Source organism: Podarcis tiliguerta, assembly GCF_965153285.1.
Source record: "Podarcis tiliguerta genome assembly, chromosome: 16".
Taxonomy (NCBI): domain Eukaryota; kingdom Metazoa; phylum Chordata; class Lepidosauria; order Squamata; family Lacertidae; genus Podarcis; species Podarcis tiliguerta.
The window spans coordinates 32,170,782-32,187,289 of NC_139549.1; the positions used below are offsets into that span (position 1 = coordinate 32,170,782).

General features: G+C 47.2%; 1 protein-coding gene across 7 annotated transcripts in view; it reads right to left on the reverse strand.

Moving 5' to 3' along the window:
• Window positions 1-16,508, reverse strand: part of GOLGA3 (golgin A3) — a 49,303-nt gene that overhangs the window by 6,104 nt on the left and 26,691 nt on the right. For all 7 annotated transcript variants that reach the window (XM_083418088.1, XM_083418091.1, XM_083418092.1 and 4 more), the window contains 9 exons: window positions 15,721-15,798; window positions 13,460-13,723; window positions 11,775-11,869; window positions 9,600-9,816; window positions 8,854-8,997; window positions 4,622-4,819; window positions 3,009-3,125; window positions 1,839-1,978; window positions 797-929 (listed from right to left, as the gene is read on the reverse strand). In XM_083418088.1, the coding sequence (XP_083274214.1) occupies window positions 797-929; window positions 1,839-1,978; window positions 3,009-3,125; window positions 4,622-4,819; window positions 8,854-8,997; window positions 9,600-9,816; window positions 11,775-11,869; window positions 13,460-13,723; window positions 15,721-15,798 (1,386 nt within the window). The remainder of the gene's footprint in view (window positions 1-796; window positions 930-1,838; window positions 1,979-3,008; window positions 3,126-4,621; window positions 4,820-8,853; window positions 8,998-9,599; window positions 9,817-11,774; window positions 11,870-13,459; window positions 13,724-15,720; window positions 15,799-16,508) is intronic.

Sequence of the window (16,508 nt, forward strand, 5' to 3'; positions counted from 1 at the left end):
ATATGAGCAGGCCAGGGCTGAACTGATACTACCCTTGCTGGTACCTTTCCTGGGAAAATCAGAGGTTCACTATGTCAGGTTCCTATTGGAAGACCAGACAAATGCTAGAAAATTAGCAGTGGCAAAGTTTTTACCGGTGGTTGCAAGAACCAATGATCCCTATATTCTGAACAAAATGCATGTTTAACTTGGAGGTAGGCTGTATGAATTGTGTATTGATTTGTAACGATTTGTTGGGTCTCTGGACCGTAATAAAGATTGATTGATTGATTGATTGATTGATTGAATAAAAACAGGAGAGGAGCCCAGTTGGGTCAGACTAAATGGTCTATTTAACCCAGCACTCTATTCTCACTGTGCCCAACCAGATGCCTCTGCAAAGCTCACAATTTTGCATAAAATGTGCATTTGCTAATTTATGCATACTTATGCAAAACCTAGAACCTAAAATGCCGCAGGAGGCCGCCCAGCAAATTCCCACTCCAGGTAAATTCTTCAATTATTTTGCTCCCAACTCCAAATCAGTCGTTTTAAAATGCATTTACTCTAAAATAATTTCCCAAATAAATTCAGTTTGATCCCGTTCATCCCCCCACCCCGCCATAATCTCTAGATAAGTTAATTTTGAATGAAACGTATTTCACCCAATTGGTGGCCTGTTTAATAACCTAGATTCACCCATCAAATCATTGCCCACTCAGTGGTGTGACATTTGACATTATCTTTTTCTAACAATGCCCCTGGATCGACATGCAAGTAAGGAAGAAGAAGTGAATGAGCAACATTGATGCTTCACCTCTTGGTTTTCTGCAGGCTGCTTGCTAAGTTGCTCATCCAGCTGCTTCTGGAGGAGCTGGAGCTGGGAACGAGCTTCTGCCAGCTCTTCCTGGAACTGCGACACTTCTGCTGAATGCTTCCCATCTTCAACTCTAGAAGAAAAAGACATATTCACACCACTGTGAGGAGAACACAGTTCTCAGATTGCAGAGTGCACCTCTCGAGGAGGCACAGCAAGAACACTGAGGGGAGATAAAATAAACTGTACAGTGGTACCTCGGGTTAAGTACTTAATTCGTTCTGGAGCTCTGTTCTTAACCTGAAACTGTTCTTAACCTGAAGCACCACTTTAGCTAATTGGGCCTCCTGCTGCTGCCGCACCGCTGGAGCACAATTTCTGTTCTCATCCTGAAGCAAAGTTCTTAACCCGGATTAGTGGAATTTGTAACCTGAAGCATATGTAACCCGAGGTACCACTGTACATTATCAACCAAGGTTGCAATTGTGCTAGAATGAAAATGGGGAACTGTAACCACCAAAGGCAGGCAACCAACGGACCACAGAGTAGGAGAAGTGCCACGTTTCTTGCAGTAGGAGGCACAGAGCAATCAGCGGATAGATTGCTTTCAGAGCTGCTTCACAAAAGAAAGCCCCCTCCTGGGGCTAAGGGAGATACATACAGCTTCCTTCAGTTACCAGCTCTCCATGCCGGCTTCCAACACAGCTCAGCCACCTGACTCCATCCCTTGACCTCCACTTCTTGGGCGAAGTTCTGAAGTTCTGCACTTGTGCAGGCTCCTCCCCACATAATAAAGGCTCCCAAATGTGTGGAAATCAGTGGGGTAGAACCAGGTGGGATGTTGGGGGGCAGGCCCAGTGGGTTGGCCCCAACTCCCATTATTCATGTGTTAGCCCTTCGTTCATGGTTAACCCATGAGGAGGCCTTGCTTTTCCTCCTAAAATATATGGTTTTTTAAAGCAGCCATGGAACCTTGTCCCAAAACACCAAACTATACGTATTTTTAATAGAAATGTTGTTTCAGTTTCCTTGTGATACTCACTGCAGTTTGTCCACTTCAGCCTGAAGGGCCCGGATGAGGACTTCTTTGGCCTGCAGCTCTCGTTTCACCTCGCCAAGTTCAAGGGCAGCCGCTTTATAATGACGGCGATTATGCGCTGCCTCAACTTTGACTGTTGCAACCTATAGCAGCAAAGAGCATCAGTGTATGGATCATTATATCTCTGCCACCCTACCCCATCCATTTCCCTCACCCTTTCGTCCATGTGTGCTGCATCTCTGTTTAAGGACCACAAGTCTAAAGATTGCCCCTTCTCCATCTTTATGACTGGGCACCTGCGGTTTCTCTCTCACATTCCAGGCTGGGGAGCCTTTGGCCCTCCAGATGTTGCTGGACTACAACTCCCCCCATCCCAGACAACTGGCCACACTGGCTGGGGCTGATGGGAATTGTAGTCCAAAAACTTACAGGCATTACCTTGGCAATAATAGCAAAAGCCTGACATGTGACGATTCTGGCATCCTCCTGCTGCAGATAGAAATAGGGACTAGGGAGGTTGGCTCCCAGTACGTTTCCGAGCACAATTCAAAGTGTTGGTGCTGACCTTTAAAGCCCTAAACGGCCTCGGTCCAGTATATCTGAAGGAGCGTCTCCACCCCCATCGTTCTGCCCGCACACTGAGGTCCAGCTCCGAGGGCCTTCTGGCGGTTCCCTCACTGCGAGAGGCCAAGTTACAGGGAACCAGGCAGAGGGCTTTCTCGGTAGTGGCGCCCGCCCTGTGGAACGCCCTCCCATCAGATGTCAAAGCGATAAACAACTACCTGACATTCAGAAGACATCTGAAGGCAGCCCTGTTTAGGGAAGGTTTTAATATGTGACATTTTAGTGTATTTTTCATCTTTGTTGGAAGCCGCCCAGAGTGGCTGGGGAAACCCAGCCAGATGGGCGGGGTACAAATAATAAATTATTATTATTATTATTATTATTATTATTCGCATATCAGAGGCCACTCACTGAGCCTGTGGCTTCAGCCAGGATCTGAAATGGAGGGCTTCACAGCTCACTGCCATTTAACCATAATCATTAAACAGTCCTTAATGGCTGCTGCTCATTTATATGCATACCACACACAGGGCCCTCTGCCCAGTTGTGCAGGCAAGTCTTAAAATGCTCATGGTGAAAAGTAACACACACACACACACCTGTTCTTACCTGTTCTTTAAGGCTGTTGACTTTTGTCTTCTCCTTTTCCAAGGCCGTCTTCAAGGCTTGGATTAGTTGCTTCATTTGTTGGTCTTCCTCCTCTTTGCGCTTCAGAACTGCCTGGACCTGGGCCATCAACAAAACCCACAAGGTGAACCCTCCCGATACAAAGGACTTAAAGCTGGTGTCCTTGTGCTTGCCCACTGCATTGGCAGATGCTTTCTGAAAGCACGTGTGCTTAACTGAGGCCCCACATGCTCTTTAAAGCAGCATCATATTTGAAAAAGTCAACATACCACTTGAAAAAGTCAGTGATTCTCCCAAAGAATCATGGGAAATGTAGTTTGTGAAGGTTTCCAAGAGTTGTTCTGAGACTCCCATTCCCCTCACAGAGCTGCAGTTCCCACAGCACCCTGGGAAGAGGGATTGGCTGTTAAACCACTCAGTGAAGGGAACAGGGGTCTTTGAACAACTCTCGGAAACCTTAACAAACTACATGGTTCAGATGTATGGTAGATAGTGACAAGGATATGTGCATTCAGCATTGTGGGACCAGTTCTGTGAATTTCTGTTGAGGTGGATTTCAAGTGCTTTCCAGCAAGCTTTTTAATCAAACTCTGATTTTATAATGAGTTTTAGCTCATTTTTAGTCTTAGTGTATTGAGCCTCTTGTGCACCACTTAGAGCCGACAGTGATTAAATGGTGTACAAATGTGTGTTTTTGTGTGTTTATCCCCTGGTTTTTCCCCTGATGGGACTCAAGGCAGCTTACAGATAAAAACAAGAACGACTAAAAACATGGGGCGGGAATTAAACATTGAAATTATTAAAACTATATACATATATACAATCTGCAGGTTTTGGTGTCCTCGGGTGTCTTCCCGTGTAAAAGTTGGGGTGTCTAGGCGACGTTTCGACGAGGTCTCACTCGTCATCTTCAGGCTGGTGCTTTCGGCTTCTTGTTACTGGAACAGAGCAGGATCTCAGTGTTTGAGTTCCTATAAATACTGTTGAGGAGGTGTGGTGTATAGCCTCCAATGTTCTGGGCAGAGAGGGAACCTCCTCTCTGCCCAGAACATTGGAGGCTATACACCACACCTCCTCAACAGTATTTATAGGAACTCAAACACTGAGATCCTGCTCTGTTCCAGTAACAAGAAGCCGAAAGCACCAGCCTGAAGATGACGAGTGAGACCTCGTCGAAACGTCGCCTAGACACCCCAACTTTTACACGGGAAGACACCCGAGGACACCAAAACCTGCATTCCTGTACCCGTGAAAATCTACGAAAGCAAATATATACAATCTGTTTAAACATGCAAATAATTACAATAAAAAGAGCACAACACCAGCCCTTCATTGAAAGCAGTCAGTTCCCAAGTTAGAACAAGAAGGTCTTCACTGGTCAGCGGAACAACAACAAGGAGGGAGCCAGTCTAGCTTCTCCAGGGAGGGAGTTCCAGAGCCTGGGAGCAGCCACCAAGAAGGCCCTTTCCCGTGTCCCTCTAATATGATGCATCCCTCCTATGTAATATTCACAGACTGCTGACCCAAATGAATGAGAACCTAAAGAACTGGAACTGATTTACAGTACCAGCCCAGGCAGAAACGGCTCAGAGTACCTGAAGATTCAGCTGCACCAGGTCCGCCTCTCTCTTTGCTAGCGCTGCTTCGAGGATGCGGTTGTGTTCCCGCAGAGCTGCGTTGGACTGGCCGAGGCCAGTGAGCTTCCCGCGTTCATGCTCTAGCTCAAGGGAGAGCTTCTTGTTCATCTCTTCCAGCCGCTTTATCTTTCTCCGGAAACCCCTGGCTTCCTGAAGCTAAATGAACAATAGGAACGATTACTGCAGCCACCATAAGGAATCACTTTGCAGGCTCACTGAATGGCACTGAGTAGCAAACAATGAAGAAACCCTGTTTATAAGCCGGTGAATTATCTGTTAGAAGTTCCCAGACCCTAAAGTCATCTTCAGAGGCCCTTCTGCTCGAATACCTGTCAGGTGGCTTCTAGGGAGAGGGTCTTTTCAGTAGTGGCACCTAGTTTTGGAATGCACTGTCCAGAGAGGCTCATTAAAACCTTTCTGCATTCCATTTTTCGTGCTTTTAAAGTTATTTGCTTTATTTCTGTTGCTGGCTTTATTCAGATGCTGTTTTACACCCAATGCTACTGCCATAGATGGAGGCAGGATGCTTCTGAACACCAGCTGCTAGGAACCACAGGAGGAGAGAGGGGTGTTGGACCCAGGTCCTGCTTGCAGGCTTCCCAAGGGCATCTGGAAGGCCACTGGGAAAACAGGATGCCGGACTGGATGGGCCATTGGTCTGATCCAGCAGGCTCTTCTTATATTCTTACTCACAGGAGACCCACTGAAAGTAATAGGCATGACTAACTTACATCCAGTAATGCCAATGGGTCTATTCTGAGTAGTACCAAGTTGGATACGACACTAGAATCATAGAGTTGGAAGGGACCCAGAGGATCATCTAGCCCAGGCATCCCCAAACTTGGCGCTCCAGATGTTTTGGGACTACAACTCCCATCATCCCTAGCTAATAGGACCAGTGGTCAGGGATGATGGGAATTGTAGTCCCAAAGCATCTGCTGAATTTGGGGGTGCCTGATCTAGCCCAAACCTCTGCAATGCAGGAATATGCAGTTGTCCCTTATGGGAATCAACCCTGTAACCCTGGTGTTATCAGCACCAGGCTCCAACCAACCGAGGTACGACTATGCTTGCTTGTTTGTTCATTTGTTTGTTTCACTTCTTGGTTCCACCTTTTGTCTGTGCACTGCCCAGATAACTTTTTTTGGCTAAAGGGTGGTACTGAAATATAGCTAGTGAAGTAAAACAATCAAACTGTATTCCAGACTTGTATCCATTTAGAATACTATCACCTTGCTTGCACAGCATAGAGGAATTACCGTATTTTTCGCCCCATAGGACGCACCGGCCCATAGGACGCACCATGTTTTTTGGGGGGGAAATAAAGAAAAAAAATTTTATTTCCCCCTCAGGCGCTTGTGGGGCCAGGAGCGGGGAGAAGCGCTTTTCTCCCCACCGCCAGCCTTCACATCAGGTCCGGGGACAGGGGGAAGGTGCGCCGCGCCTCCCCCCTGTCCCCGGAGCTTGCGGGGCAGGCAGCGGGGAGAAGCGCTCTTCTCCCCGCCGCCAGCCTTCACGTCAGGTCCGGGGACAGGGGGAAGACGCGCCGCGCCTCCCCCCTGTCCCCGGAGCTTGCGGGGCAGGCAGCGGGGAGAAGCGCTCTTCTCCCCGCCGCCAGCCTTCACATCAGGTCCGGGGACAGGGGGAAGACACGCCGCGCCTCCCCCCTGTCCCCGGAGCTTGCGGGGCAGGCAGCGGGGAGAAGCGCTCTTCTCCCCGCCGCCAGCCTTCACGTCAGGTCCGGGGACAGGGGGAAGACGCGCCGCGCCTCCCCCCTGTCCCTGGAGCTTGCGGGGCAGGCAGCGGGGAGAAGCGCTCTTCTCCCCACCGCCAGCCTTCACGTCAGGTCCGGGGACAGGGGGAAGACGCGCCGCGGCTCCTCGCTGTCCCCGGAGCTTGCGGGGCTGGCGGCGGGGAGAAGCACGCATCTCCCGGCCGTCAGCCTCTAAACCACATAGGGAGACAGCGGGATGGCGGCGTTCCGCCTCCCTGCTGTCCCCCGACCTTGTGGGGCTGGCGCTGCGGCTCTCCTGAAGCCTGGAGAGCGAGAGGGGTTGGTGCGCACCGACCCCTCTCGCTCTCCAGGCTTCAGCGAAAGCCTGCATTCGCCCCATAAGACGCACACACATTTCCCCTTCATTTTTGGAGGGGAAAAAGTGCGTCCTATAGGGCGAAAAATACGGTAATTGATTTTTTTTCAACCAAGCTTTTCAGGTTGTTTAAATACAAATCTAAAAGATGGCTTGGGACGGACCGCTGTGGAGTTCCTGCTTTTTAAATGTGCTGTAGAAATTTCCAGTGTTTTCAACTCAAAAATTATCACGCGTTAAAAGAAAATCACTTCTCCCTGAAGGAGGAAAGCGAGATAACGAGTATATTTGTGTAACTGCGGAGTTGAGAAGTGTTGTGTATAGCTGCAGACCCTGGAGGCATCCTGGTCAAAACAATTTAAGGTACAGCTGTTGCATCAGGTTGACTTCAGCTGGTACACCCGCGAATCTGGTTCTGCCTGGGCCTGAAGGAGGATGTCCTTACATCATCTGCATTCATTTCGATGTTGTCCTATGCTGCACAGCTGAGCTTCCAGCACAGCAAAACTCACAAATCAATGCCCAGTCTAGAGCATCGTAGTGCCTCGTGTTACACTGGCTATCATGAATTAACCAGGGGGCTAAGGAATCTGTTAGGCCTTGAACCCAAGCACTACATATGGCATGACAACAACAAGCATTCGTACAGCTTTTTTCAGTGCTCAAGATGCTTGACATATACGACGTTATTGTAATGTAACAATGCTGGAAGGCAGAGCAGGATTGCCCCCATACCGCAGAAGGGACTTGCAAAGCATAGATTTGCCTAAGGCAGTGCAAGTTCCCTTGGGCAAGAGACTCTCTTAGCAGGGGGGGCCTTCCCACTGGCTGCTGTTCCTGCTGCATATTTACCTCCCTCTGTCTCTTGGCCTGAACAGGCACTCGCCTCCCAGGGGAGAGATAGGGCAGGGCAAAGCACACATACTCATTTGGAGAGAGCAGGTGTATAGCGGTCAAAGAAGAATAGCAGTGGTAGAAGAGCAAGGAGGCTGCTGGGAAATGGCAGTAGGGCCCTGGTGGAACATGGGCTGTGGGTGGCACAGGGCACTAAGCTGGGGGGGAGCAAAATTGAGAAAACTCATAACTGAGAAGATCCATTTGGGGGCACCAAATTTTGGCCTCGTATGGGGCGCCATATTACAAAACATTACCAAAGTCCACCCCTGCATGGTGCCCAACGCTGTTGACCTTCTATGCCAGCAATGGCAGAGTGAGCCCATGGCAGAGGTGAAATTTGAATCAGAGCTCCATAGTTCTGGGGTTGAGAACCTCAGGGGCAGCAACCAAATGCAGACTTCCAAGTCTCTCCATCTGACCCTCAGTACTTTTCCAGGGCCACACACCTTACTGGCCTGGCCTTGAGTGTTTTTATGTCTGGCTGGAAGGTATTCTTAAAATCTGATGCTGCCTCATTTTTGCCTAGAGAGGGGCATATACTGTATACGGAAGTTTTTTCATGTTTAATGTTTCGTTATTTTTATATGCAGTGGACGCTCGGGTTGCGAACGTGATCCGTGCCAGGGGCACATTCGCAACCCTCAGCGCCGCATCTGTGCATGTGCAGGTTGTGAGTCGGCGCTTCTGCGCATGAGCAAAGTGCAATCTAGCGCTTCTGCACATGCGCGACCGCCGAAACCCGGAAGTAACTCATTCCGGTACTTCCGGATTTCGGTGTGTCCGTAACCCCCAAAAAACACAACCTGAAGCATCTGTAACCTGAGGTATGATTGCCCCGGGTGGCTGGGGCAACCCAGTCAGATGGGTGGGGTACAAATAATAATAGTGTTGTTGTTGTTTTTGTTATTTGACTTCTGTACAAATGTTAACATGTACATTCATGGCTCCACCCACTTTTGCATCTGGCACCGCCCACCATGGGCATGTAGACCCCAGAAGATTGCCCAGAAAGGAATGTGGCCCTTGGGCTGAGATGTATTCTGCACAACTGCTGTGGTTCATAGGTCAGTTTCTGCGCCAGTCTGCCTCCACTAGACAGATCTAGGCCAGTGCTGATCCTCAGGAACTGGTCACATGCATCCAGCCTACAGAAGCAGCACCACATCAAGGAGATATATGATAACAAGAAGCCAACACAATTACCTCGTCCTCAAGTTCAAGGACTTTCTCTCTGTACTCCTCCAGCTCCTGGCTGGTGAGTGAGATCACTTCTTGCAGTTCCTTTTCTAGAACCATCTTACTGTGGCCAAGAACCTCCAGTTCTGTCTCCAGAGCCTGAATCCTTTCCTGAAGGCGAAAAGATAAAGTAAGTCTCATTGGGCATCTCAGTTGGGGTAGGAATTCAATTGCTTAGCGTTTGGGTGTGGAACATCGGCCCCACAAGCAACATTAGGCCCCACAAGGCCATTTTGGCGATGCCACACCCCTTGTCATCATATAGATAGATAGATAGTTAGCTCAGCCAAAAGGGATTTTGCAGGCCCTGTGCAAAGCACTTGGCAGAACCTTACCATAAGTTGATCGTTGGGTTGTGCAGAGTCCATCATAAATCACTGCAAAATCCAGCAATGAGCTGATTCTCAGAACTTGAGGAAGTGCTTGGAAAGGCACTCTGAAAGAGCTCTGCAAAACTCAATGATCAAAGACATTGCAAATAGCTTCAAGACATGTTTTGTGGGCTGCACATCTGCCCAAACAGTTTGATTTCAAACTGTGCAGGCCCCCCAAAATGGGTCACCTGATGTCTTCCGGACGTCAGGTGGGTGCCCTCACCCACCAGTGGTCTCCAATGAGGGAAGGAGATAGAGAACTGACTCACTGGGCCAGATCCAGTTCCCCACTCCTGTTTTAAGTGAGTGAAGTTAGGCCTGCTCAGGAATTTTGCTTACTAGGCCAGCCTGGCTGTTTTCACTGTCAGAGATTTGTGCCTTCAACTTGGCCAGCTCTGCTTCAGACGATTCTTTTGCTGAGAGGGCTTCTTGTAGCCGGCGACTGAGGATCCCAACTGCATTCTCGTAAGCTTTGTGTTTTGCTTTCATCTCCTTCTGTGCTGTGCTCAAATCTGAGCCCAGTCGTTTCATTTTTTGCTTCTGTTCAGTAAAGGCCCTGAAAGTAATATTTTTTGAAAGTTATATCAAAAAACTACCTCAAAAAAAGCTCCACATTAAGATGAACAAGTAGGACCTCGCCTGCTGGACATTTAAAGGTTCCAGCCAGCTATGTACTCTTCCATAATGTGAATAAGCACGTTTCAATCTGAACTTATTCTATGGTTTATTAAAAGTTGACATAACTTAATAGATAGGGCACCCTCCATTACAAACTTTCCTGGCCCTGGTACCAGTCTGATCTCAAAAAATGTAACCTGGAAAGCATTTAGAAACATCCCGAGATTCTCATGCCTTGCATAAACGTCAGCAGGTGTAAATCTAGCTACCCTTAAAATCTACATAACACCTGAATGGATGCCATCAAGATAATGGTGGGATAAGTTGGAGACAGAAGGCAGAAAAAGATGGCCTGTCTTAGTCATTGTTCACTAGGATCATGTTCTCTTTCAACTGCCAAATGAAATGGGCAAAGTGGGAAATAGGCAGGAAACTCTGAAATAAACCCAACAGCACAATAACTAGGGAAATGATAGGAATTACTCTCTCAAAGTCCCTCTTCATTTAATCCGCACAACTACCCTATGATGTACGGTTAGGGCAAGAAGCAGTGATTTGCCCAAGGTCACCCAGTGAGCTTCATGGCCAAGTGGTGAATTGAACCATGGCCTCCTAGGGCCTAGTCTAGCCACTCTACTACACAAGCTCATACCCAAGCCTCATTGAAAGCGGGACTGCATTAAGCCCCACAGGAGAACTTTCCAATGGGCTTAAGTCAGATCAGTCTGTATTCCAAACTGCTAGCTTAAGGACTATCCAAAGCCTGTCACATTTTGCATCAAGGATGTTGCAACAGAGCTGGTCCCCTGCTAGGAGGGCGGGGGGGGGAGTCTACTTAAGACATTGGCTATCACTCTAAATTTAATCCAACCTGAATCTGACCCAGAAGGCTGATATGACATCAGTGGTACACAGCATATGCTAAAGAACAAACAGCATTAAAAGCAGAACGTTGGCAATGTTCCCAACAATAATTCCACTGTAGTTTGATACTAAAGAGGATTAAGTAGCAAATGGGATCACAAACATGCAGCACATTAACACAGGCAAGCAAATTAATCATACCACACAATTAGACAAAGGCATGTTGTAAGAATCAAACCCACTCTTTTGGCTTTAATGCTTTTTAATCTGCCTTACATACATTTTTAGTCTCATTGGGCAAGAAAAACTTATCTTATTTTAAAGGCAATTGAAGCTACTTCAAACTACCCATTTGCCTTTAATTAAAAGAGAAACTCCCATATAAATAGTGCATGTTTGTGATCCCAACATGTCAAAAACTAATTTGGTGCTGCATTGTTCTTAGATTACCATTACGTGACAAATGACATCAATGCTATAGGAATCAGAAATCCAGATAAAAGGCAAAAAGAAGACTAAGGTAAAGGTAAAGGTACCCCTGCCCGTACAGGCCAGTCTTGACAGACTCTAGGGTTGTGCGCCCATCTCACTTAAGAGGCCGGGGGCCAGCGCTGTCCGAAGACACTTCCGGGTCACGTGGCCAGCGTGACAAGCTGCATCTGGTGAGCCAGCGCAGCACACGGAAACGCCGTTTACCTTCCCGCCAGTAAGCGGTCCCTATTTATCTACTTGCACCCGGAGGTGCTTTCGAACTGCTAGGTTGGCAGGCGCTGGGACCGAGCAACGGGAGCGCACCCCGCCACGGGGATTCGAACCGCCGACCTTTCGATCGGCAAGCCCTAGGCGCTGAGGCTTTTACCCACAGCGCCACCCGCGTCCCACAAAAAAAAAAAGAAGTCCCACAAAAAAGAAGACTATGCCCCCATTAATAGATTGCAGATTCCCCCCCCCCCCCCAGGCACTTGATGAACAAAATCAATGAGTACTAGTTGTTGTGGCTATTCTAGGCAAGGCATAATCTGTCATACTCACATTTTGGTTTCCTGCTGCATTTCGTCAACCTGCCGTTTTAATACTTCATTCATTTCAGCTAGAGCAGACATCTGTTCTCTGTCAAACTGCAAAGTCTGAAAAGCAGGACAGGAGAACTGTAAGCTACATGTTCTTCTCTAATAAAAAGGTCTTAATTTTATATACTTGGCAAAGGCAACACATTCAGTGGGTGAACTCAAACAAAACTAATTTGTGGACCTTTTATGGCCCACAAACAATCCAGTTTACTCTGGGATGGTAATTTATGAACTGCCTTTCTAGATCACTCCAACATCTATGCAGGTCAACGTTCTGGTGGCGCTGTCATTATAAACCATGGTTTATCATGATGGGAATGACCCTAGTCTCATAGTTCTGTCCTTCCCCTCCATCCTACTCCATTGCAGGCAGGAGGAATTAGGAAGGTCTCACTCGTGTTTTTTTAATGAACCACAGCTTGTTTTGCCAGCTGAACCGTGGTTAAATTTAACAATGGTTTATCTGAAACAAGGCAACTTCAAGCCACAGTTGGCTGACTTCAAATAATACATTGTTAAATATAATAATCATAGATTTGTAGAGTTGGAAGGAACCCCCGAGGGACATCTAGTCCAACCCCCTGCAATCTGGCAATCTCAACAAAATCATATGACGGACATCCAACCGCTGCTTAAAGACCTCCAAGGAAGGAGAGTCCACCATCGCTCATCACCTTCAGTGATCCATGCGATGGTCATCTCCAGGCTTGACTACTGTAATTCGCTCTACGCAGGGCTACCCTTGAAGCTGTCCCAGAAACTCCAACGGGTACAGAATGCTGCAGCGAGGCTCCTCAGGGGGTCTCTGCCATGGGAGCATATTCACCCAGTGCTTTTCAAGCTGCACTGGCTCCCGGTGGAGTACAGGGTCAGATTTAAGGTGCTGCTTTTGACCTTTAAAGCCCTTCACGGCCTAGGACCCTCGTACCTACGGGACCGCCTCTCCTGGTATGCCCCACGGAGAGCCTCAAGGTCCATAAATAACAACACCCTAGTGGTCCCAGGCCCTAAGGAAGTTAGATTGGCTTCAACCAGAGCCAGGACCTTTTCAACTCTGGCTCCAGCCTGGTGGAACGCTCTGCCTCATGAGACCAGGGCCCTGCAGGATCTGATTTCTTTCCGCAGGGCCTGTAAGACAGAGTTGTTCCGCCTGGCCTTTGGCTTGGAGCCAATTTGATTCCCTCCCTCTCTTTCTTTTTTCTTTTCCTTCTCCTCCTGCGACGAGGCTACATTTTAATATTTTAATGTTCCATTATTTTAATGTTGTATTTTACTTTTGCTTTTAAGTTGTAATCATTCATCTTGTTTTTATTATTGCTTGTAAGCTGCTCTGAGCCTGGCCTTGGCGGGGTATAAATAAAAAATTATTATTATTATTATATAACAGGTTTCAAATAGTACACTAAACAATGATTGTAAAGGAAGTGAAAGCTTATGATTTCCCCATTGTGGCCATGCTGAAGGGAGAAGCAGGAGATCATGAGAGCTTTGGGAAAGGCTAGGCTCATACCCATCACAGTTGACCAGGGATGGAGGGCTTGTTGCCATCCAAATGTCCACAGCATAGCTACTGTCTACGTATTCCAAAAGGCTGATCCGAAGCATTATTATGGACATTAAGAAGGACAACAAAGGGATCATCCGCACCTGCAACTCTTTCTCCATGTCATCTCGCTCTCTTTGGACTGCTTGCAACTGGCTTTCCAATTCCTCCATCTGCTGCTGAACTCGAGACACTTCCTTCCCCAACCTCGAGTTCTCAACCTCCACGGATTTCTTTTCACCCTGAAGCTGGAGAAGCTCCCGTCTTAACTCTTTCACTTCAGAGTCTAGCCTCTTCTTGGTGGACTTCAGTTCACTGATCAGCTGATCCTTTGAATTTGCATCTCTCCGGTAAGCTTCCACCATCACCTAAAAAAGAAATTGATATGGTTAGCTTTATTATTATTTTTAAAAAATAATATTTATTAAATTTTTAATAGTTACAAAAAGAAAAAGAATAAAAAAGAAAAGAAGAAACAATAAAAAATTTAACAGACAATACATCAAAAATAAAAATAAAAAACAATACCACAGAACAACAAGAAAAAACTAAAACATTTAAAAACACATCCAAATTTCATTTCTTTATCTTTCATATGCTTGTTTCCTTGACTTCCTCACGCCTCCCTTTTTTGTATTCTAGTTCAAATTAGCTGGTTCAACAAATCCTTTCCCTCTTTCTCAATTTTTGTTCTATAATTTATCCTAACACAGTTTAACTGCTTTATTATTATCATTATATATCATTACATATTTATTTACACCCCGCCTTGTCCCCTGATGGGACTCAAGGAGGCTTACAGTTAAAAATAAGACCCACTAAAAAATAGGGGAGAAACCATTTTTTTAAAAAAAAATATATGTACACAAAACAAATTAAAACCAAACCAATAATTACAATAAAGACAGCACAGCACCAACTCTTTCATTAAAAGCACTCATTTACCAAAAGCCTGTTGGAACAAGAAAGCATTCATCTGCCGGTGAAGGAGGGAGCCAGTCTAGATTCTCTAGGGAGGGAGTTGCCTGCATGTGGGAGCAGACACCGAAAAGGCCCTCTCCCACGTTCCTACCAAGCGAGCCCGTAAGGCTGGCAGGACTAAGAGAAGGGCGTCCTCATTTTAGAAGAATAATTTGGATTTGATATCCCGCTTTATCACTATCCGAAGGAGTCTCAAAGCGGCTAACGTTCTCCTTTCCCTTCCTCCCCCACAACAAACACTCTGTGAGGTGAGTGGGGCTGAGAGACTTCAGAGAAGTGTGACTGGCCCAAAGTCACCCAGCAGCTGCATGTGGAGGAGGGGAGACGCGAACCCGGTTCACCAGATTACAAGACTACCGCTCTTAACCACTACACCACTCTGGCAATTACACTATACAGTGGTACCGCGGGTTAAGTACTTAATTCATCCCGGAGGTCCGTACTTAACCTGAAACTGTTCTTGACCTGAAGACCACTTTAGCTAATGGGGCCTCCTGCTGCCGCCGCGCCGTCGGAGCCCGACTTCTGTTCTTATCCTGAAGCAAAGCTCTTAACCTGAAGCACTATTTCTGGCTTAGTGGAGCGCGTAACCTGAAGCGTATCTAACCTGAAGCGTATGTAACCCGAGGTACCACTATATAAAACTACAGCAGGAGTGTTGACGCTTTTCAGCTCAAGAGCCACATTCCCTTCTCGCCAATATTCCAAAGGTGGGTGTGGTCACAGGCAAAAGTCACACACATACACACAAACCTCTATTCTCCGTCCAGGTTCAAGGATATATTCAAAAACTCATGGAGGAAGAGAAGTAGGGTTGGTGAGGTGTATGGCATGTGAAGAGTTCTGAGAGCCAGACAGAAAGGCCTGAAGGGTGATATTTCGACCCCCAAGTTCCCCAGTCATAAGCTGACATCCTTATGAGCCATTTATTTATTTATTTTTATCACCATACTTTTCCATGTATAAGACTAGGTTTTATTTTCTTTAAATATCATGCTTAAAAGTGGGGGGTTGTCTTATACGTGGGTAGTGCTGATTGGTTGCTGCCGTGTCTGTCAGCAGCTATTGGGCGTGTTATTGGTTGTTGCGTCAAGGGCTGGTGTGAATTGGCTGACGCTCCAGCAACTGGGCGGGTGACTGGCAGCTTCTGCTGGTGAGGGGACAGGCGATAGGCGGATTTTGCATTGCATGCGGGTGAGCGATGTTCAGCTATCCCCGCCTAAAAAAAGCTGAACAACCCTATGCAATCCCCCCCCAAAAAGCAAAAACAGCTCAACAACTCTTAGCCACCTCCCCCCATTTTATTAAATTTGAGTCCCCAAAAATAGATGGAAAATATACACGGAAAAATACAGTATTTTAAAACACTTATATAGGCACACACCTTTTGCTGAAGGAACTGCTCCTTGACCTTCTGGGTTTGCTTCTTGAGACTGGCACTCTCTAGCTGGAGATTTTCTACCTATGGGGGTGGAATAATAATATCAATATTACTTGGGCACTGGACGAGAAGTGAACTAGTTTTGTGGCATCCAGAGCAGGAATTTTCCCAGGTGTAATTTCTACAGCACGGGACGCGGGTGGCGCTGTGGGTAAAAGCCTCAGTGCCTAGGACTTGCCGATCGAAAGGTTGGCGGTTCGAATCCCCGCGGCAGGGTGCACTCCCGTTGTTCGGTCCCAGCGCCTGCCAACCTAGCAGTTCGAAAGCACCCCTGGGTGCAAGTAGATAAATAGGGACCGCTTACTAGCGGGAAGGTAAACGGCGTTTCCGTGTGCTGCGCTGGCTCGCCAGATGCAGCTTGTCACGCTGGCCACGTGACCCAGAAGTGTCTGCGGACAGCGCTGGCTCCCAGCCTATAGAGTGAGATGAGCGCACAACCCTAGAGTCTGTCAAGACTGGCCCGTACGGGCAGGGGTACCTTTACCTTTACCTAATTTCTACAGCACATGATCCCAAAATGCACCTGCTGTTTAATAGCAACAGCCAGAACAGGGAAAAAGAAGGGGAAAGTTGCTTAAAAGCCACTCTGGAACATAAGTGGCATATAATATTAATTAATAGTTTTTTTATAATGGGAATTGTGGTCCAATAACACCTGTAGGGCACCACATCGGCCATCCCTGTTATAAAAGGCTTGTGAACATTTGCTGTGCAGGTTGTGTTGATGATTA